Here is a 23,807-nt window from a genome sequence, read left to right on the forward strand (position 1 = left end):
GCCAGTCCAAAGTAGCCACTCAGGGAGTTCTATTATTTAAATTCTCCACCTAGTATTTACTATTATATTTTTGTTCTTGTTGTTCATGTTTTTACTGCTTATTTATATGTCTCTCCCCATTGAACTGTAAGGCCTAGAACAGTAGGGAAGTCATATGTAAGATTCAGTACTCTATCTGGAATATCTAGGATGTGTTAAAGTCATGAATGTGTGAGAGCTAAATCAATAAAAAGTTTAAAAATACAGATATAGGCAAATGTCATTAAGTTCAGAGTTAGTAAATAATTATTTCACCTTGGGAAGATCCCTCTTATCCCCCATGGCTAGATAAACTTCAGTGACACTGAATATGGTATAAAGACTGAAGGCAGTAAGGAGCCTTGGACATCAACCACTGAATATTTACATTAGGATTAACATTGTTAACTATCAGAATTTTGTTATAATGAGTCATGGAATTCCTTAACATTTAAAATATGGAAATGGCTGTTATTAAGCAGTAAGCTTTCTGGTGTGAGCTGCTTTGGAATTTTGGATGATACAAAGTTTTAGACATTGAGACATTCTGTTTAGAAAGAATATTAATATGGATTATGTTGAAGAGCAAACTATCTTTTTTATATCCTTCAATGTAATTAAATGCCATAAACTAGGTAAAGGTACTTGTGTGTCCTTCCATGAGAATTTGACTATCCAGCATTTTGAGAATGATAATGCTTTTCTAACAGCAATCATTGTCTTACTGTACATGTATCATGAAATTGAGGTTAAAATTAATCCTGTGTTAATTTTGCTTTATACAACATAATAAATCATTACTAAACAATTCTGAATGATAATTTAAAGTTACATTGAAATCCAAGTTTCTCTTTAAATATTTTTTTTCAGAATAGTTGTTTAAAATATTAATGCTATAATTTACATTACAGAAAGTTTGGAAGCTATTCAAGTTAATTTTTTTTTTCTATTTCATAAAGGATTCTGGATTCTAGTTTTAGCAGTGCCATAGCTAGTTCACCTTTCTGGACATAAGTTCCTAAAACTGTGAAATGAGGAGATTATGCTGAATGAATTCCTAAAAATCTCTCTAGGTATCTCATTGTACTTTTATATAAAAACTTGCATTTGTATAATGCTTTATATTACTAGATTTCTTTCACATTTGTCCTCCATTCTTTTTTAAAATATATTTTATTGATTTCAGAGAGGAAGGGAGAAGGGAGAGAGAGATAGAAACATCAATGATGAGAGAAGAATCATTGATTGGCTGCCTCCTGCACTCCTCCCACGGGCTCGAGCCCGCAACCCAGAAATTGAGCTGCAAGAAATTAAAATGATTTTCTTGATTCACACAGCTTGGAACTAGCCATGTATTCTTTCTATCTTATTATATCTCTGACCTCCTAATGCTAATCTGTGGTTAGGTACTTGGTCAAAATAAGTATTTATTTTGTTAAGATACTTAATAAATTACCACTCTGTAATAACTTGAGTATTTGTATAATCTGACCCCTTGTTCCTTGGGAATTTGGTTAGGCACACACATTACTCATAGAAGGCCAAAGCTAATTACTAAAGTATTGTAGGAATCAGTGACAGATAACTAATCACCTTTATGGGACTTTAGGTAGATGGAATTTTTAAATTTTGGAAATATAATAGTCTTACAGAAGCAAGACAAGGATAGTTCAGTAGCATAAGAATGAAGTGGGATAATCTTTGCCAATCCCATATTAGAGTGTCCTCACCTGTAATGTGAGCTTAGTTAATTTTATAAGTTCTCGCTTTTGCTAAAGGTGAATTGAAGCTATGTAACTTCTAGGTTATGGCATTTAAACTGTTTCTATCTAAAGACATTTTCAAGTTATTAGTGCATGTGTGTGTGCACACATTTGCACAGGCACACACTATGTGACACAACAGATTATATTAAACCAGTCATAAGATTCCCTAAGTGTATATTAATGCTACTCTATTACCCCAATTTAACTTATGTAATTAATATGCATACACATATGCACTTAACGGAAAAGTTCAGAAAAAATAGTTGGCGTTTGAGGAAAGTAAAAGCTTAATAGAGTGATAGAATACTAAATATTGGTGTAACTTTAGGAAGAATGTGCTTTCTAAGAGAGTTGCTCAATGATTATGTAAATAAATCTTTGCAGATGACTGAGAAGGTCATGAAAAATGCTGGAGCATTGGCAGAAGTGAGGGTATTAGGAAGGAGTCTTCTTATGAGGTAATGTGTGCTTGATTATGTCGTAGTAATTCAAGCTTTCATTTGATGATGCAGTGTCTAAGGTTTACCAGTCTAAACAAAATAAACAAAAAGGAAAGATGAAGGAAAAAGAAAAATGTATAAGACTTCTTGCCATTTATGCAGTATGTTTGCTGCTGGCCCTGGGCCGTGAGTGATGCACCACAAATGTTTGGTCAGTTCTCCCACAGTACCCTCCAGACAAGCTAAAGCGATGAAATTATCTGGTGTGCCAGGGTTGACAAAGAAAGCCCTTGAAAGTAAACGCTAAATTAAATGTCTGATCTTTTAAGGCCTTGGAAATAAATGCTAAAATGAATATCTTTATCATTGAAGTAAAAGGAAAAACTGATACATTAGACGTAAAATTAATAGCTATTATTTTTGTTAGTAATTTAAGAGGGATAACGTAATTATATTTTGATTTGAAGATTATTGTCTAAGTTGTAATACTCATCACGAGAAAAGTAGATATGTGGTAGTGTTTTAATAAAATATAGAAATGAACCATTAGAGATGGGATCTGAGATATCTTAGAATTCAGGTAGTTTCCTGTGTGTGTGTGTGTGTGTGTGTGTGTGTGTGTAAACGCGCGAGCGAGATATAGAAGAGGATTAGTGTGAGATTTTCAGCAATAAAGCTATATAGCTAATGTACCCATAAATGATAACTTATAATAGACACAGCTTCACAGTTGAGTCACTAACCATGGTACATCCATCAAGACAAGCTATGATATCCAGTTGACAGTGTCTTGATACAAGTTGTAATAAACATCATTTTCTGTTTAAGTTATGTGGAATTACTCTTAATTGTTTATCAAAAAAGTAATATATGTTCATATTAAAAATTTTAGAAAAATGTTTTAAATTCATGATGCATGCATTGTTAATGCTCAAACCCATCCAAATAGCTTCCCATCTCATTCAGAATGAAGTCCAAAGTCATTACCACAGCCTTCCTCCATGATTTCACCATAGAATATCTCTCTGTCCTCATTCCTTCCGGTCTTCTCAGAGCTTGTGCTGACCTCCTAGCTATTCCCAAAACATGCCAAGGCCACCCCTAATCGTTGGCTTTTGCTCTTGATGTCCTTGCATATGAAATGCCTATTTCCCCACTATGTATCTGCAGGGTTCAGCCATTTACTCCATTAAAGTCTTTACTCAAATGTTAGCTTAGCAGTGAGACTATCGACCCTCTATATCTCATATTCTACTTTATTAATTTTCAAATTACTTATTTCTATGTGACATATTATTATTTGTTTAATGCTCTTCCCCCTCCCCGCCCCAACTTTGTACTGTCACACACAAATACTAAGACATAAAGTTTATGAAATCAAGGATTTTAATACATGCAAGCTTCTTCCTAGGGACATTATGTTTCATTAATTCATATTTTTTAAAAGACAACAGCATAAATTTCAATAGAAGTTTTTTGGTTTTGGTTTTCTCAAGCAGTCAGTCTGTTCAATGAATGAATGTTTCCGTACTCAGAAAATCAGTTGACTAAGTTAGGTGGCTTCTACACTTAGTTTTCTATTTAACCTACTAAGCAGTACTTTTTGAGAACAAATAATTATTTGGAAGCCTTATATTTTCATCATATAATATTCGTATCATGAAATTTGAGTGGATATTAGGGCTCTTCAACTCACAGGGCACTGAACAACTTTGAATATATTTTATACTACACTTTGGTTCATAAAATGTTTAGTAATTATATTCCTTTGGCTTAGTGATATACTAGACAAATGTCAGTTTTACACAGACATATATAAATATAATATGCTTTATAAATATATGAAATGTGATATATGTTATATGTAAAGTATGTGTGTATATGCATATGCATATATACACATATGATGATATATGATGTGTGTGTGTCCGGTAAATATGGTATGATTAGAACTATCCCTTTAGAAAATAATTGAGTATAAAAACAATTTTCTCATCTCAGTATCACATCTTAGGTCACAACAGTCTTTTTTAATCCTTGTCCAATGAAGTACATATCACTATTTGACTCTTTTCTTTATTTTCCTTTTATTATTTGTCTCCACCCACTAGTTGTAAGATCCATGAGACCAGGGAGTTTCTCTTACTGCTATACTAGTATATGTCTGATTGAATAAGTAAAGGAACTCTAATGCTTATTTTATCCAAATTGCACACAGTACCATGAGGTCAGGATGTTAATCTGAGTCCTACCTACCTTTCCCTAAGCAATTTAGAATTTCACTATGGAAGATTTTTCACAAATAGGTCACAAAAGTTATTACAGTAATTGTATGAGTTAAGATAATGCTAGCTGTTGTACCAAATAAGCAAACAAAAACACACACAAAATACATAGTTCTTCAAACACAATAGAAGTTTATATCTTTTTTGCATAAAATCCAAAACTAGCACTTGGTCACTTAGTGGACAGTGATTCAGGGATCCAGGCCTCTCCATTTTGTGGCTCAGCTGCCTAACATTCAATGCAAATCTTTGTTGTCTTCCAACAGAGACTGTCTCAATAATAGGAAATAGGTCATAGCGGGTCTTGTTGGAAGGTTTTCATAAATGAAGTGTGGAAATGGCATATGTCACTTAAGTGTTCCCACTCCAAAGCCTTGAGCTCAATTATATTGACACTAGAGGCCCGGTGCATGAAATTCGTGCATGGGTAGGGTCCCTACACCTGGTGGGCAATCAGGGCCGATCTGTGGGACAACTGGTGGGGCAACCCTGGCACCGCCCGCTCACTGGCCCCGCTGCCGCCGGTTAGCTCCCTCTGCGGGGTGATGGGGGGAGGGGGGACCCTGGCACTCACCTTGGTGGGCCTGGGGACTGTGGGCTGGGGGCAGCTCTTGGTTGAGCGTCTGCCCCCTGGTGGTCAGTGCACATTATAGCGACCAGTTTTTCTGCCATTCGATCGATTTGCATATTAGGTTTTTATTATATAGGAAGTATGTAACAGTAAGGGAGGCTGGGAAATGTAGTCCAGCCCTGTTCCATGGCAGAGGAGGACATTGGTGAAGAGCTAGCCACTGTCCTCTGTTTTGTGGTATTTTATTGTGTAGAGACTGAGGTATACTAGTATTTGCCTTTGGGCATAAGGTAGCTTTTATAATTTCTAAAGAATTCAAAAGTACTTGTGTGTTAATGTTTTTAATTCCGTGTGAGGCTTTCTTCCCAAACCAACTGTTTATTTTTTGTTCAAAAAGAAAACACCTTCTGATCCTCCATGGATTCCATAGGAGTTTTTTTTTTTCTTTGACTTTAACCACTTACTTCCCTAACTCCATAGTCCCCTGAGCATTTGTACAGCTGGGATAACTAAGCACAGTCCCTTTGGAGCTCATCAAAGTTGTTGTCTAATTGGTCATAGAACTATCTTCTGGTATTGCCAGCAACTCCCTTACCTCCCCAGGGACAGCTACATCATAGCACCAATCTCACTTGGTCCTGGAAAACAAGAGACTAAGAACTCAAATTTTAGTATCATAAATTTTGCTAAAAATATATATATTTATGGTGTCCATTTTTGCATTAGGAAATTAAGCTACTGTTATTATTAGTGTGATGTTTCTTCACAGTGCATACTGTTTAAATAAGGGGGAAGACATGTGCACAGATTGGGTTAGAATATAACCCCAGACAATAAATATCTAGAGTCAGGGTGCAAAGTAAAAAGGGGGTAGATTTTTGAGCCAGCTGTTGGAGTTTCCATTTCTTCCGCAGTTAGGGCATCTTTTGGGCTCTTTATAAGTAGTAGAGCAAACAGATGTCAGATGTTCAGCACATTGCTTGTTACATAGTACCTGTCCCCCAAATAATGGCAGTAATTATTACTAACATATAGAGAAAATGCACGAAAGCATTTAGAATTTAAATAAGTGAAATGCTACCAAGAAGATGATTTTTAAATTACCTGACTCAGTGCCAACAGTTGCCATGCATTTTATTGAAAGTTCCTTGGACTGACTGATTCAGAATTTTTTTTTGGAATCCCTTGGAGAAATGTGTGCTTTTCAGATCAGTGGTTATTGATGGCCGCAAATAAATTGAAAAGGCAAAAGGGATTATGTGCTGTGTGTGTTTGGGGTGAGATGGAGTAGCTGTCACTTGAAAACCATCATAAAACTGTGTTTCTTAACAGGCAACAGGGCATTTCATTTGGCCAAGTGTACATGACCATTAATCAGTGACCTCAGTATTTCTGTGGAAAATTATATAAAGTTTGTCTTATTTTAGGTTCCACGTAAACATTTTTATTTTGAAAAAAAAACACAACTGTTTTTCAGATGACAAACTTTCAGTGGTTCCGATATTTAATTATAAAACTGCTCTCACTATGCCAGGTGTCTCTCCATGGGGTGATAAAATTAGTTGATTAGTTTATATTGTAACTAGCTCCGTGTATGTGTGTGCATAATTCATCTTTCTGTTTTAACAAAAAAAAAAAAATACTCTGCGATAAGGAACATAAAGCAGAAATGACCTCAAGCAATGCTAGCTTGGAATGCTTATAGGATCACATGATGGAACACGTAGAAAGAGGTTAAAGAAGTTTTACGGTTTCCACGGATTTAATACTGCTTCCTGGATATGTGACCCCAACATTGCCAGTACAGGATATTGCTGTAACTTCTCAGAATTCGTTCATACAGGAAATAGTAAGTGATTTTGTAAAGAATCTGCAAGACAGGTGCAGAATTGTCTTTACTGATGCTACACAGTATCATATATCAATTCAAAAAAATGATGTATCTTACCTTATAATAGACAAATATGCAAATTGACCGCACCTTCGCTACGCCCAAGCCACGCCCACCAACCACGCCCACCAGGAAACCGTTGCAGGGACGTTGGGGTGTGGCGGAGCTCAAGGCCGGGAAAGCCGCCCAAGGCTTTCCCGGCCTTGGGCACCAGCGGGGAGCCTGCACGGATCGAAGGAAACCACTGGGGGTCGGCTCCTGCGATCGGGTAGCAGGGACGCTGGGTTCGGCCGAGCCCAAGGCCACCACCCGGGGCCAAGCCCCGACCTTGAAAGAAGGCAGAAGGCGGTGGCCACAGCCAAGGCCTGGGTCCCCGGTGCCGGCAGAAAACTGGTACAGGCAGCCAGGTGAATGAAGGTCTATTGCACGAATCTTCGTGCAAACGGGCTACTAGTCTCTAATAATTGAGAAGGAATCAACACACCTGAATGCCTTAAAAGTGGCTTCATGACGTCAAACACATTGATGATGGTGATGCGGATTATGAAGTTTTAATAAACTTGTTTTAGTAAATTAGTACTTGAAATTTGTGTAAGCAGCTATAGTAATACATTGATATAAGCAGCCATTTGACCATTTCATCAATACCCATGAGACTTTTCAAGTAAACGAATAGATTGTATATGTGTTACAATTGCATGCTTACGTGTGTGTGTGTTTTGGAGCCAAACATCCAGGGCTGGAATCTAGCTCTGCCACCTTTTGGCTGCATGGTCTCCGTGCAAATCACTTAACTTTTCTGTGTCTTAGTTCCCTCCTGTCCAAAATGGTCATAATAGTACCTACTTGATACGATTGTTATAAGAATTAAACGAGCTAATATATCCACAGGTGCTTAGAACAGGGCCTGGCACGTAGTAACATACACAGGTGATCTTATGTCCTTCTCTTCGAGAAAAATCGGTCATAGCCTTACATTTTGGAATATATGGTACTTAGATCATACACTTTCTCATCATACTAAATGAATCTACTTTTCTGTTTTAAGTAACATTTGTGTTGATTTCCTTCTAGTCAGTGCTTTCTTTCAATATCCAATAGAAAAGGCCTTCTAACACTACTTTCTTGAAAACATCAATTTTTTTAACTGATAGCCTTTCAATCAATTTATTAGTTTTGATTGTGTATTTTCCTCAACAGGAGACTTGGGTGTTCTATGTATATTCAAATGTCCCCATTTCGTAAATGTAGGAATTAAATTTTAGATGCGTTATAATTTGTCTAACCATATCCGTAAACCACACCTAATAGCCAATAAAGTTTGATTTATTTATTTGTTACTAACCCTAAAAAATACCATGAGGGTGACCTTTTTGCCGTGGGGAGAAGGCTAGGTCACTACCACATTTCAGTAGCTATTTCTGACACATACAGGACTATGGACAGAAAGCCCTGTGCAGAATTCATGTAGATGAGCTACATCTTAATATCAAATCATCTCTGTTACAGCTCCATCTAAAACATTTAAAAAATATATATTTTCATTGATTTCAGAGAGGAAGGGAGAGGGAGAGATAGAAACATCAACGATGAGAGAAAAATCATTGATCGAGGGGAAAAATCATTGATCGGCTGCCTCCTGCACACCCCACATTGGGGATTGATCCTGCAACCTGGGCATAGGCCCAGACTGGGAATCGAACCATGACCTCCTGGTTCATAGGTTGATGCTCAACCACTGAGCCATGCCAGCCGGGCTAAAAGATTATTTTTAAGGTACGAAAGTAGCAGGGAATTTTTGAAGTGAAGCATGCTCACACTTGCACTTTCCACCTGCACAGGGATGTTGCTGTTCAGACTGTCCTCCAACAGCACGTGTGCCCAGGATGGCTAGAATGAACAGCTGTGGTTAAACCACATCGGGCTGGCAGCATGTGCCTGGGCCTAGTACATGACTATTTTTGAAGCTTTTGCAGTAAAACATGGTAAGACTGTGCACACAAAAGCAAAACTCCCCAAGGTGTTACCACTTTGAGAGTATTCTTAGCTATGAAAATTTCAAATTTACCAAAGGAATTGCATTCTGAGCATATCAGGACAACGAGGTTGTTTACTTTGGAAATTTAGTATAGTCTCCTAAGCAATGAGCTCCTCCATATAAATATATGATTTATTTAAAATGTAATATATAAACTTTTGGGAGGGATGTATATAAATAAACTGATATAAGTATAGTGTTAGGAATGACAGTGTCAAAAATAAGTTAGTTTTTGCCCTAGCTGGTTTGGCTCAGTGGTTAGAGTGTCGGCCCTCGGACTAAGGGTTGCGGGTTCTATTCCAGTAACCAATCGATGTGTCTCTCTCACATCAGTGTTTCTCTCTGTCTCTTCCCCTCCCTTCTACTCTCTCTAAAAATCAATGGAAAAACTATCCTTGGGTGAGAATTAACAAAAATAAGTAAATAAATAAAATAAGTTAGGTGTTTTTTTTTCCATTGAATTTGAAAAACATTTCACATAAGATGACTGGACAAATGACAGGGAATGAAAAAGAAGAGAGAGTCATCTATAAGGTCATTTCTGTAGGTTATAATGATTAATCATTTGGTCATTATATTATGTTATATTTATTTTATGGAAGAAACTAAGGTGCAAAAAAGTTAATTAACTAGTTCAAGGTTAATTTGACTTAGGAGGAAGTTGGCCAGAAGATAACTCCATATATGTCCAAAATGAGGCGTATGTCTTTCGAGGCTGGCAGGAAGCTGGGAAAGTGTTAAATTCTTACAAAAATTGTTAATTTTTGGCAGGTTTCTTTAGTAGATATAAAGCAAACTTTTGTAGAACCATTTCTGTAAAGCTTAGTCATATCAACATTTTTAAATGTCTACATGAATTTTAATGAGAAATATTATTAGATTTCTCAGTTTATTAAGTTATCTCATGGCACTTTTGGCAAAACTTTGTTTCTTGCCTTTATATATATTTATACACAAAAGAAATTGTATGTAGTGCAAAAATCTTTCTCTCTGCTTTATGGAACACTGATGAATGCAGTCCTCAAGGATGAATATTTGATCTAGAGCATATCTTAAGAAGGTATAAGAGAAACATACATTATTTCTGATGAATAGTATTCAGGAGTCCAAATGTTTACTTTGTCTGGTGTTCCTAAAGAAATATTTTGATTTAAAGAAATAAAGGTTGACCATCCTATATAATAAAAGGCTAATATGCAAATCGACTGAACGGCAGAACGACTGGTCGCTATGATGTGCAGTGACCACCAGGGGGCAGATGCGCAACGCAGGAGCTGCCCCCTGGTGGTCAGTGCGCTCCCACAGGGTGAGTGCCGCTCAGCCAGAAGTTGCGAGCCCTGGCAGGAGCCTCCCCTGCCTTCACAGCAACACTAAGTTGGATATTCCCCCGAGGACTCCCTAGACTGCGAGAGGGCGTAGTCTGGGCTGAGGCTTCCCCCCCACCCCCAGCCCCGCCAAGTGCACGAATTTTGTGTACCAGGCCTCTAGTATTATATATATAAAACTAGCGTTCCCTTTGCAGGAAAAATCCTGCAATAGGATTTCCTGCTGCACTCTACCCCGCCTCCGCTCCACCCTTGTCGCCCGCCCCGCCTTCTCCTCCAGCCCGCCTGCGTTTCCCTTCGCCCCCGGCCCCGCCTCCGCTCCGCCCTTGTCGCCCACCCCGCCTTCTCCGCCAGCCTGCCTGCTTTTCCCTTCACCCCCGGCCCTGACTTCGCTCCTCCCTTCTCCTCCCCCCCCGGCTTGCTTGCTTCTTCGAAGCTTTACTCCCTTCTGCAGCTCTTGGCTTCTTTCGACGCTGTCTTGATATGCAAATTAGCCACCATCTTTGTTGGGGTAGTTTGCATACTCGTCCTGATTGGTTGGTGGGCGTGGATTGGCTGATGGGCGTGGCTTAGGTGTAGCGAAGGTGCGGTCAATTTGCATATTTGTCTATTATTAGATTAGATGGCTTTTTAAATGAGCTACTAAATAAAAGTCCTGCCTTTTCCAGCTATATGTAGGAACAGCTCAGTGTCAGAACTAGTAGTATCTACAAAGATCAGTAGTAAAAGCAAAAGTGGTGTGAGTGGGTGTGTGTATGTATGTGTATACTCTCAGAAAGAAAATGTGAACTACTTTTAAAATATAACTTGAGTTCTGAAATGGGAATGAGAATAGGGTCTGTGGCTGGGTGACTTTGGCCTAAACTCCTTTCTGGGAGTACCTCAATAACCCACTGGCATCTCGTCTTAGATTCCAGCTACAGGAATTCTAGAGCTGGAAAGGACCGGTGTCTTACACAGAGTCTAGCAAATGATAATTTATAGCTAACACACTTCTGTGGTGATTCCTGTGTGCCAGGCCCTACTCCAAGTGCTTAGGCTCAGTCTTTCATTTAATCCTCACAACACAGGTTTTCAATAAATGATGAGTGAATGGAAAATGTAGGAGACTATTTTCACTAACACCTCAAAGAAAAATAGGAAATTTCTTGCAGAGCTAGAAAACATGAGCATAAAGAGCACTCACCAAACTCCAGTGATGATATGGGGAAAAGAATGTTCATTTGGGTAAATTCTTAGTTTTTAGTCACTAAGTGTGGCATTTAATTTACCTTAGGTAGTGTTCATCAGTGTTAACTGCCAGGGATGATTGCATAGATTCCAACAATCACCCCAAACCTTGTGAGTTTTGTTGTAAATATTTCTCTAAATAAAGTGATTCTAAGGTTAGTTGAGAAAATTTTCAGTTAAATAAATTTCAACTGATGGTGGCAGTATTTTTTTGTTTTGTTTTTAATGTATTTTTTGTTTTGTTTTTAATGCATTTTAATGCATTTTTCAGCATTGTGATAATAATGCACTATGGAACATGAAACTTACATTTCTATTACATGTCCAATAACATACTGACTCTTCCTCACTGAGCTTGAAAACATGACCATAAAATCTTTGGGGGAAGAAGGGCAGCCACGCTAGTCTCTACTACCAGTTCAACAAAGTATTTACTTAGTGGTATCAGAAACATCAAGGCATCCACACTCATTGTACTTCTGTTCAAAATAGAGTTTATTGATTAGCTAGTAATTTTATAAATGCTAGTCATTAATTAATAAATCAAAGATTATCGAATGCCTGTTCGTATATGAGACTTACGTCTTTTGTGTAATACTTCTTTAAATCTAATTGTTGTAGCATTCCCGTTTCTCCCCAAAAAGACAGCAAAACAAAATATTGTATAATTAGTACCCAGATTTACAAAACTATGATTAATTTTAAGTTTTATATAACTTTATGCATTTAAGAATCTGATTTAAATATTACTATTGTTGTTTGTTATGTAGTTAGTAGTGTTTATGGTTAAACTATGATTTAGTCATTTGCCTAACAGTAGTTTATTATAGTTGTGATAAGTAGTGTATTTTTCAAACCTAGGTTGCTTTATCCAGGAAAAATTTAATGAAATATTAGAATGAAAATATTTAAGTAAAAAATATAAGATCTCTTGGCTGTGAAATATATTAATGTTAAGACAAAAATGTATAAAATGGCCCAGCCAGTGTGTCTCAGTGGTTGACCATCCACCTATAAACCAGGAGGTCACAGTTCAATTCCTGGTCAGCACATGTAGAAACCTTGATCCCCAATAGGGGGGCATGCAGGAAGCAGCTGATAGATGATTCTTTCTCATCTTTAATGTTTCTGTCTCTCTTTCTCTTCCTGCCTTTCTGAAGTCAATAAAAACATAAATTTTTAAAAATGTTTCAATTTCGCCCTAACTGGTTTGGCTCAGTGGATAGAGTGTCAGCCTGTGGACTGAAGGGTCCCAGGTTTGATTCCGGTCAAGGGTATGTACCTTGGTTGCAGGCACATCCCCAGTAGGAGGTGTGCAGGAGGCAGCTGATCGATGTTTCTCTCTCATCGATGTTTCTAACTCTCTATCCCTCTCCCTTCCTCTCTGTAAAAAAATCAATAAAATATATTTAAAAAAAATAAAATGTTTTAATTTTCCCTTTAATTATTATTTAATACTAGAGGCCCGGTGCACGAAATTTGTGCACGGAAGGGGGGTCCCCTCAGCCCAGCCTGCACCCTCTCCAATCCGGGACCCCTCAGGAGATGTCCGACTGTCAGTTTAGGCCCGATCCCCAGGCAGTCGGACATCCCTCTCACAATTCTGGACTGTTGGCTCCTAATCACTCGCCTGCCTGCCTGGTCGCCTCTAACTGCTGCCTCCCCCCCCCCGCTGGCCTGATCACCCCTCACTGCCTCTATGTGCTGGCCTGGTCACCCCCAACTGCCCCCTTCTGCTGGCCTGGTTGCCCCTAACTGCTCCCCCCACCGGCTGGGTTGCCCCAGCTGACCCCCTGCTGGCCTGGTCATCCCTAACTGCCCCCCCCCCCAGCCGGCCTGGTCACCCCCAACTGCCCCCCTCTGCCAGGCAGTTGCCTCTAACTGCCCCCCCCCCCAATACTGGCTGGGTTGCCCCCAACTGCCCCTCTGCTAGCCTGGTCGCCCCAACTGCCCCCCTGACCAGCCTGGTTGCCCCTCATGGTCCCCCCGCCAGCCTGGTTGCCCCACGCAGCCTGCTGTTCAGTAGTTTGGTTGTCCTTCACTAACCACCCTGCCGGCCTGGTCGCCCCACACAGCCTGCTTGTTCAGTCATTTGGTCGTCCCTCACTAACCCCCCTGCTGGCCTGGTTGCCCTATGCAGCCTGCTGTTCAGTCGTTTGCTCATCCCTCACTAACCCCCCTGCCGGCCTGTCGTAGGCAGCCATCTTGTGAGGGTGTGATGGTCAATTTGCATATTATCTCTATTATATAGGATGATTTAGGTAATTGCTATATATATAATACCAGTTTCAAAAAATTTTTAACAAATTTATTCTTATAAATGGTATCTAGAGTCAGATAATTCACGGCCTCATTTTAATCTGAAATTTGATATCATACTGCTAGTAATTTAAATAGGCACTGGGTCAAGCCTAGAAAAGTTTGGAATAGTTAAGTTACATTGTCGTTGGCATGTTGTGCTCCCTCTACCCCCCTTTTTGGTATATTTTACTCAGACCATCAGTTACTGCCTCCCTAGGTTCTGTGTTACCTGTTGCCCTCAGGTTTAAACATGGGTGCCTGTGCTAGCGTTTGCCCCTGACTCCCAGTCCCTATGCAGCTCATTTGCCTCTTGGACCCATTTTCCCTAGGCATGGGTTCCATGCCACCTCTTTTCTATTAGTGTTGTGGCTGGGCCACGTCAGTGCATTTCAGGCTCTTTTCCCTAATGGAAACAACCTCCAAGTTTCCCCCATTCAGTAACCTTGGCTGATGTGTACTGTCAATAAAATTTAATAATGATACTATTATTCCAATTTATGGAAAATTTTTTAACCCTTTGCACACGCTTGCTTTTTTCTCGATTCCTTTATTCTACTTGGGATTTAATTTTTTAAATACCCTAGATTTTACAAAGCGTGGCAGTAGAATAAAAAACTGGAGTTTCTTTTCATACAAACTTATTTATTTGGATTTCTTTATATTTCAAATTATTGATACATTCAATAACCGTTACACTCGACATCCGAGTGCAAAAGGTTAAGTTTTTGTAAACATAGCATCTGCTTACTCTAAGTTTAATATAGTATCGTTTCAAAGAACAGGAGGTATTGGGAATAAAATCCATGTTTGAAAAATGGATTTATTTTTTTTCTCTTATGCATAAAACCTGACTTTTTGGATAGTAGAAATTACATTTGGAATTAGGAATGCCTTATTCACCTTGATATTCCCTGTTCTTAACGAAGTGTCTGACATAGCAGGTACTCAGTAAGTATTTATAAAATTAGAATTGAAATCTTAACAGTGAAAATATTTCTTCTTTTCTTTTAAACAGTCTTTATGGTTCTTAGCTTAACATAGCTATGTAATTCTGGTATTTGTGGTTGGAAATAGGCATAGAGAAGTAGATTGTGGTCTATATAAAGGCTGGATCCATGTCCCTCTATTAGATTTAGAGCTCTTATAACTGCTATTGCCTTTCACGGAGGGAATTCTTAGGAAAGATGAGTGGCTGATGGATACTTAACAAAAGAGTCCTATGAGACTTGAATAAATACTTATTTAGTGACTGAAAATTCATTAGTTACATCTTCATTTGATATTTTTAAGTTAATTTTTAAAAATTATACTATGTGGCACATATCTACCTGACTCGTGTCTATAAAAGATAATCAGTAGAAAGCATTTTGGTGTTCCGTAATTGCATGTATCGATTGATGCCTTTTAAAATCATTGAGCCATGGAGTAATGTTCCCCAGTTGCCTTCTGCAGTGAGTGACTGGATTAAATGCAAATGTAGGTAGAAAGATGAAGGCTTTTTATCCTGGTTTTGAACACATTGTTTTAATATCTGATATTTATTGCTGAGCTACATGTAAAATCATAATCATTAATGCATCTCTGCAAATTTCTATTTTCAAATATTCCTGTAGAAATACTGCAAATATTTCACTAGCCCACATTGTGAATAAAACATATACATTCTTAATTTAGAGGTATATGCCTACCTATTCCTTATAGGAAAATTGTTATTTTCCTAAACTTTATCTGACATTTTACAACATCTTTATTTATTTGAGAAAAAAAAAAAACACTCTTAGTGATATACATCATGTTTGTAATGATTTCACACATTTCAATAAATGTCTTACTTCTCTGAGCTTCTCCAACAAATGTGTTTTTATCCATTTACTTGGCATATCATCATATGTCCCCAAATAAATTCATATTTAAATCTTTCCTTTGGATACCTTGTCTCTCATGAAGTTCACAAATACTCTGTATAGACTATACTAACTGTTACTATCTTAATCTGCTTATTGGGTCGTGTCTGAATGATTGTGGGATGTAAATACATTTTGCCTTTTTGTTTGGGACTTGAAGGTGTCAAACCCATTGCTCATTGTTGTAAACCTGAATCACCTCCCTTGTGTGGTTTATTCTAAACTATGGAATGGCATCATATTTTTTGAGGGGGAGAAGAGATGAGGTCAAAGGAAAAGAAGGGAATGTTGTTATTTTATTTTGACAGTTTGTATGTTTATTATTATTCAACAGCTAAATAGGACCAATATGCAGGCAGGAAAGAGAATGTTATTAGGATTGCATGATGTTAAAGTGAGCATATATTTTTAAATGCCATGTGTATTCTTGGCCAGTAGTATTATAAGTGTGGTATCATAGATAGCATCTTTTTTTTTTTTAATTTAAAAAGAATTAGTAATAACTTGTAAGAGCACAAGATACTTAAGGGTAGTATTTTCTTTGTCTCATTCACTGACTAGCACGTAGTAAGAGGAAGAATGCTCCGTAAATACTTGCTCATTAGGCAAATGTATGAGTGTTTTTGTTTTCATTGCATTTTCTCAGTTATATGGGAGAGTGGTGGAAGCACTTGAGGGATGCTTAGTGAATCTGTTCAACATTTATTTATGGTTTTAACATGAACAAGTAGAAAATTGATATTTATGTGTATTTGTATAGATAAGTAAATGTTGTCCATAACTTTTTCACTTCTAAGTTCTTTGAGAGCATTCTTTTCTGACTTCTCCATAGAGACTAGCAGTTACTTGTATAATAATATACTTCATCAATTCTAAGATGCTTCATTTTTTAAATCTTCAAATATTATTGGAGGCTATAAAAAACCTTCAGTCTTTTTTCTTATTTAAGCTGTCTCTTGTCACAAAGTTGCACTTGTGATGGCTAACAAGTAGTAGTAGTAGTAGACTAATTTGCTCTTGGTGTGTAATTTGACATTTTTATTTTAATTCATTAAATTAAATGCTTACCTGACTTCATCTTAAATCACCACACCCACCTATTTGCACGTTGAATTTGGAATTATTTGAGGTTCATTGACTGCCCATGAACTTTCAAATTTTCTTTTATGATTTTTGGTCAATAGGACAATCTTCAGTAATTTCTGAATTTTAAAAAAATGAAGAATCTTTCCTAATAATATATTTGGCTAAATAGTATACAGTATAATATCATTTTTAAATGTCTTTTTGGAATTCTTGATTCAAATTGTAATCCTAGTTTTTTCTGCTCCTTCCGTAGCTTCCTGCAGATTTCACAAAACTACACCTTACTGATAGCCTCCACCCACAGGTGACCCACGTTTCTTCTAGCCACTCAGGATGTAGTATCACTAGTGATTCTGGAAGCAGCAGTCTTTCTGATATCTACCAGGTAAGAAGGTGTTTTTCTTGTCATTTCCTTCATTTTCATGCATTCCAAGGAGCTTTATGATTATCCATTGATAGAACCTATAAAGTAACTATATGTGTTCATATTGTGTGCATCCACAAACGTAAAGTGTTAATGTTTATGCTTCATACAGACATACAGTATAGTATGTTGTAGTTTGTTTTAAGAAGTAGAACTACTATCTAATTGTATTTGCCTCTGCTATTACCAGTTGTCAGAATTTTTAATGGAAATTTTTACAATGGAAATGTTCCTCTTGACTTTAAATATTAATTTGAGTATAGGTGTATTAGGTTTGTGACTTTTTAAACTAAAATTGTAAGGGATGACTGCATAATTATGCTCTTATAGTGAGTTTTTCTTATTGAAGTATTGGGCATGACAAAAAAGGAAGAGATTATTAAGATTAGATCATTGTTTTCTTACCTATAGATATAGTTACATGTTCAAAATAAATTTTTATGATACCAATGAATAGAAAAGAAACTGGAACTATGTAATTTAAAAAATGTTTTAAAAGCAAAATAATTTAAATTTTATTTAATTGTTAATAATTAATTGAGTTAGAAAATGCAAATTTAGGAAAAGTGACAAATATACAAAAAAAGCCCTTTTGGTGGGGTCTTTATATATTGCTAATATGGAATTTTGGATTGTTTGAAACAAAAATAAAATAATACATACTTTACAAAGTGTAGTTCTTGGCTTCTTAGGAATTGTGATATAAGACTGATAAAAGTACTTTTTTAAAGAAACATAGTTTTTAGGGTCATTGATGTATTTAGGCAGTGCTAAGTCTCTATTTTTAAAAAAACACCAAAAGTAACTCAACAATTAGAATACCATTAGGGCAAAACATATTTAAGTCCTAAATTGAATAGATCTTAGAAAATTAATATTCTTTTAAGGAGGTAATGTGTTAGGTACACACTTTTCTATAATTCAAGGGTATTGTAGAAAGCTTACAAATGCAATTATTTGAAGATTCTTGACTGATTAAGAATTTCTCTTATTTTGTAATAAGAAATATAACTAATCTGGCTCTTCAAAGTAACTTTTCAAATGTCTGCTTTAATGAATTGTTAGCTTGTATTTAAATCTTTAGGAAGTAATCCCATTTTCAAATGTTAGAGGAGGAAAAGGTGGGGGATCAGGGTAAATTTACTCTCCCTCCCACCCCTACCCCATATTGCCTATTTTTAGAAGTTGATATATTTTAACAGTTATTCAAGAGTGTCACTAAAGTACAGCTTTTACTTATACTGTAAAGTAAAAGCTGTACTTTAGTTTATATTAATTGTCTTCTAAACTTAGAGATGATTATACATTTTAAATATCTATAGTGGGAAACAGCTTAAGGTTGTAGAAGTTACCACAGCTTTCTTCAAATATATACAGACAAAACTAAATTGATTAAAAAAAAAAGAAGTAACTTGTGTATATAATTTATCAAGACATATTTTGAGGGGAATGCTTGTTTTATGTGCTCTTACCTTGAGTAGGCTGGGGCAATTCCATGAGAAAAATCTTGATGGTACTTCTGCTATACTGAGCTACCACCAGAAGGTCTGGGTATCCGGAATGTGGGTGAGAACTCCAGATTGCCTTGATGTGGTTGGAGCTTGCAGCCCTCAGTCTGACTTTATCTTGGGGTGTAAATGGAAAAGAGGATCCCCATGTATTTGATTCATTTTAGTTGAGTTTAAAGGCTATTCATTTCAAACTTGATGGCAGGTATGTCGCCTGTAAGATTATATATCCTTCATAAGGATATAAATCCATAGAGGTACCTAGATTTAGTTATTGGCTATTCACAACTAAACATTGAATAGAGATCCCCAATAGACCCCATCTATCATCTTTAAGTCAGAAATTCTAAAGCTGAGAAGAAACCTGACAAATGCACCTGGCTTAGTAACCAGTCTTGTATTTGAATTCTCTACTACTTTCCTGTCAATCAAGCATCCAGTTGATTCTTGAACAATTCCAGGGATGGGCAGCTATCTCTAATGGCAGCCCATTTAATCTTTGTACAATTCTGACTTAGGAGAAAGCTGTCACGTTAAAGTGAGTATGAATATTCATGAGATGGACACAGAGAGGCTGAAATTGAATGCTGTGTACAAGAGAGGAAAGTGGAGAATAATTTTTCTGAGAGGTTGGGAGGAGAAGAATTCAAGAGCACAGTGGAATAACTAGCTGTAAGAAAAGAAACCCTTTTTTGTTTTAAAAGGGACATACCATGGTGGGTTTGGAGTGGGAAGTTTGGAAAGAGGTTCTGTCTGATGGCTTCTATTATTCTCTTGAAGAATTGAGTTCATTTGTTGGGGTGAGAGGTTTGGCTGATAGAGAGATTTAAGGGGAGAGAAGTTTTGAAATAGCAGTTTCAGAGAGTAGGAAAGCAAATTGACCAGGGCAGTGCAGCTCAATTGAGTTGGTGCCCTTAAATACAGAACGAATTTCCTCTGCCCTTTTAAGTAATGTTCTCCACACAAAGAAAGCAAAGATTTGGCTTCACTTGTGACTGACGTTTTGTTATATGAGTGTAATACGAAGACGGATGGAGCAACATGCCAGGCTCTTCCTAGATGCAAAGCTTTGTTTTTGCCTTCTGACTGGCATGATTTCTCCTAACGTGATCTTTTTTTTTTTTTTTGTCTTCTATTTTAAGTACTATTTTTTCAGGGTTTTTTTTTTTTTTTTTTTTATTTAATTCCCCTCTAAAAAGTAGGTCCTATATTTTGGTTCCTTCCTGGCTAGTTCTTTTATTTAGATTTTTAATTGAAAGTATTACTACTTTCTGTCTTCCTACAAGAATGACAGCCTCAAGAAGTCGGGACTTCTCTGTTTTGTCTCTGTTTTCTCTCTAGAGCCTAGTATACTGCCAGAAAATCATGGCCATGCAGTGCAGATGCGTTTAATGAATGTGATTGAAATATTAAACTAGGAAATATTAGCTGAAGGTGTGAGAGCTAGAGATAGGAAGTAATAGAGTCTTGAAGATCATGCTTCAGTTTTTTAAAGAAAGGTTACCTTGAAAGCAGGTGGAAGCAGATGGAAGATGGATGGAAGCAAAACAAGTAGGAGGCTGTTGGTAATAGAAAGCAGAAATGGCTAAGTTGGTGATAGGAGACAATACAGTTTCCAGCCTTGATAAGGTCCCGGCTAAATGGTGTGATTAGCAGAGCAATGACTTAGGTGGACTGGAAATAGTTGTACAGAAATAGATCAATAGAACAGAGAGTTCAAGCAAAATGGAATTGGTGTATAAGAATTGTAGTAATAGAGGAAACCTCACAAATCAATGAAAAAAGTTTTGGATTTTTCAATAAGTGGTCTTTGGGGTGGTGGGGTCATTTTATAATCTCACTTTATACCATAATTAAGATTAAATTCCAAGAATTATCAAATTCTTAATGTTATAATGAATGGTCAAAAAATTAATAATTATAAGATCAACTGAGACCTGTAAAGTGAGACTATAACTAACTCACTTATACAAATTAATAAGAAAAATACTCAGCTCATAATATAACAATATTCAAAGGGCAAGAGTAGGTAATTTGCAGAAGAGAACACGCAAGTATCTATACCTTCCAACATTAGTAATTGAGTATATGAGGATGTAAATATGAAACTTTTTTCTATCAAATTAGCAGACTTTCTTATAATAAATGTTTACAGATAGACATTCTTATACCTATTAGGATTGTTAATTTTTGTAAAGAAACCTAACAATTTACATTAAGAGCTTTAAAGAATTATTCTTTTCTTTTAGGTATATACATATTTTTAAACCCTATATTGAAATAAAAATGTTGGTGGTATAAGATTAGGAACAGTATAAATTATGATACACAAACTAGATTAATGCAAGCATTATATTTATTTTGAAATGTATTTTCATACTTTGTATGTATTGGTTTTGTCTGCAGTTCCTACTCACTTTGGTCTCAGTTAAATTAGTATCAGCACTAGCATTCACTATAACTTTCTAGCCTAAATTTATACCTAGCCTAAATTTAGGTACTGTTTGAGTTAAATATGTATGTTTGAAATTCTGCACAAAATTTATTTAAATCAAGAATTCTATTAAACAACCCTCTTAAACATGGGTATCCATGTGTGGGATATTTAATGAGCAAAAAGTTTTTTCATAAATTATTTTTAAGTACTTAATGTAAAACATGTATAGTAGTTTTTATTTTTCTTTAATTCTCACCAGAGTACATGCTGGGAGAGAGAGGAACATTGTTGTGAGAGAGAAACATCTATCAGTTGCCTTTCTGGAAGCTCCCCTACTGGGATCAAACCAACAACCATTCAATGAATAGGATGATGTTCAACCAACTGAGCCACTCCAGCCAGGCACTAGTTATTTTTATTTTAGTTAAATTAAACTTCACTAGAGCTTTATGGCATGTAATATTTCCTCAGTTTGTTCTTTTTCTTGATAACCTTTAAAAATGAAAAGTAGCCCTAGCCAGTTTTGCTCAGTGGTTAGAGTGTTGGGCTGCAGACTAAAGGGTCCCAGGTTCCATTCTGGCCAAGGGCACATGCCTGGGTTGTGGACTCGATCTCCCCCAGTAGAGGGCGTGTAGGAGGCAGCCAATCAATGATTCTCATCATTGATGTTTCTATCTCTATATCCCTCTCCCTTCCTCACTGAAATCAATAAAAATAATATTTTAAAAAATAAAATAAAAATATCTAAAGCAACTTTAAAAAAATGCAAAGTAAATTGGTAAATTGGTTTTAAGAACTATATTTTAATAACAATATATTTTGATTTAAATAAATCATAGAGCTTTCAGTATTGATCTGATAATGTTAATAGATTTTTGAGATTATGACTATAGCTATAATGTGCATCTAAATTTATATTAGGTTACATATTTGAAAGATAAATTAATTTAGGACAGAAGTTATTTGCCTAACTAAAATATATAAGCCTTTCTTCTTGCTCCTGAGACAAATATAATCAGATACCTTTTAAATATATGCAATTATTTAGAATTGCATGTCATTATTTAGAATAAAAGACCTTAGCGACAAGTATTAATCTTAGTAATATTATAGAGAAACTAGAAATTAGCAAATGATTTATGTTTATAATGTAAATATATATTTTAAACGTTTCGTGTTTTATGACGTAACAAAGCAGAAAACGTTTTATTGCTTTATTATGTTTTAACTTATTTTCTTTATGAAGACATTCTTTTGAGAAAACTGGGCAAAGTATTATAGTGTGAAGTATTTATTTAGTAGTTTGTATTGGTTAGACCAGATTTTGAGTTCCGGCACAGTTGCTGGATTTATTTTGTTTTAATTTATTTTGAACAGTTTAGTTAATTTTCCTTAGTGTTTTTTCATCTAAAAAATAGGAGCAATCTGCCCTGGCCAGTGTTGCTCGGTTGGTTGGAGCATGTACTGAAGGGTGTCAGGTTCAATTCCCAGTCAGGGCACATGCCCGGTTTGTGGTTTTGATCCCCTGAGGCAACCGATCTCTCTCTCTCCCCCTCTCTCCCTCCCTCTGCCTTCCTCTCTCTCTAACATCAATTTTTAAAAGACATATCCTTGGGTGAGGATTAAAAATAATAGGGGCAATCTAATTTGCTGAATAGCTATGAAGATTAATTATTTTCTATTAAAAACATCAAATATTCTAGATACATGGTAGTCATGCAATATAGAATCACTGTTTTTATCATTATTTTATGAGCCATTGATCCAGAATATAATGGATGCAGTTAGCCTGAGAAAAATTTTTTCACAGTATGTAAGGGGTTAGGGTTCTAACAGAGTTTTGTGGGTTTTGGGGTTTTTTTTTTTGTTGTTTGTTTTTTTGTCTTTTATTTTTACGAATTCTGCTAATATAAATTGTGCGAGGATCATAGCAGGGATGGGGAGAGGTAAAGGTATGCAACTACTGATATGAAAAATGTCCCCATGAAGAAGGAACTTTTTATGTAGCCTATGTAATTGGCTTTCTTTTCCCTATTTGATCCAGCAGTCATGTGAATGGCAAGATCTAACTCCAGTTTGCTGATAATAAAATTGCTTTCATAGAGGCTAAGGGACTTAGCTAAAGTCACATAGTGAATGGTAGAACTGATTGAACTATTGAACTCTGAGTTTGTATATTGATTCAGCAAAAAATAAAATTCAGTAACTACTAGGTTCCAGGCATTCCTCTTTTTTTTTTTCTTTTTTTTTTTCATTCTTCTTAAGTTGAGTACCCTTCTGTAGACCAGTTAGTGTTCATTAAACTTGAACTTCACTCTGTCTCCAAACATCTCATTGCTCATGAGAAAGTGATATTATGAAATTAGTGGGTTCCTGGCAAGTTATTGATTTAACTTCAAACATATTATTAAAGGGAATTCTGTAGTATTTTAAAATAAAATAGATATTTATTTAAATAAAATAAAAAATCATCTTCAGGTTTAGTGAATGTTATTTTAAACATAGTTTCTTAAAGAATAGGATACACATAACAGAAAACAAGTAATGATCATTAACACGAATGGGGTGAGGGTTCAGTTTTGG

General features: G+C 36.3%; 1 protein-coding gene across 2 annotated transcripts in view; it reads left to right on the forward strand.

Annotated features, from left to right (window-relative positions):
• RAPGEF2 (Rap guanine nucleotide exchange factor 2) overlaps positions 1-23,807 on the forward strand; it is a 237,033-nt gene that overhangs the window by 171,756 nt on the left and 41,470 nt on the right. For both annotated transcript variants that reach the window (XM_028152315.2, XM_028152317.2), the window contains exon 8: positions 17,109-17,240. In XM_028152315.2, coding sequence (XP_028008116.2) covers positions 17,109-17,240 — 132 coding nt within the window. The remainder of the gene's footprint in view (positions 1-17,108; positions 17,241-23,807) is intronic.

Source organism: Eptesicus fuscus, chromosome 6 (genome assembly GCF_027574615.1).
Source record: "Eptesicus fuscus isolate TK198812 chromosome 6, DD_ASM_mEF_20220401, whole genome shotgun sequence".
Lineage (NCBI taxonomy): Eukaryota > Metazoa > Chordata > Mammalia > Chiroptera > Vespertilionidae > Eptesicus > Eptesicus fuscus.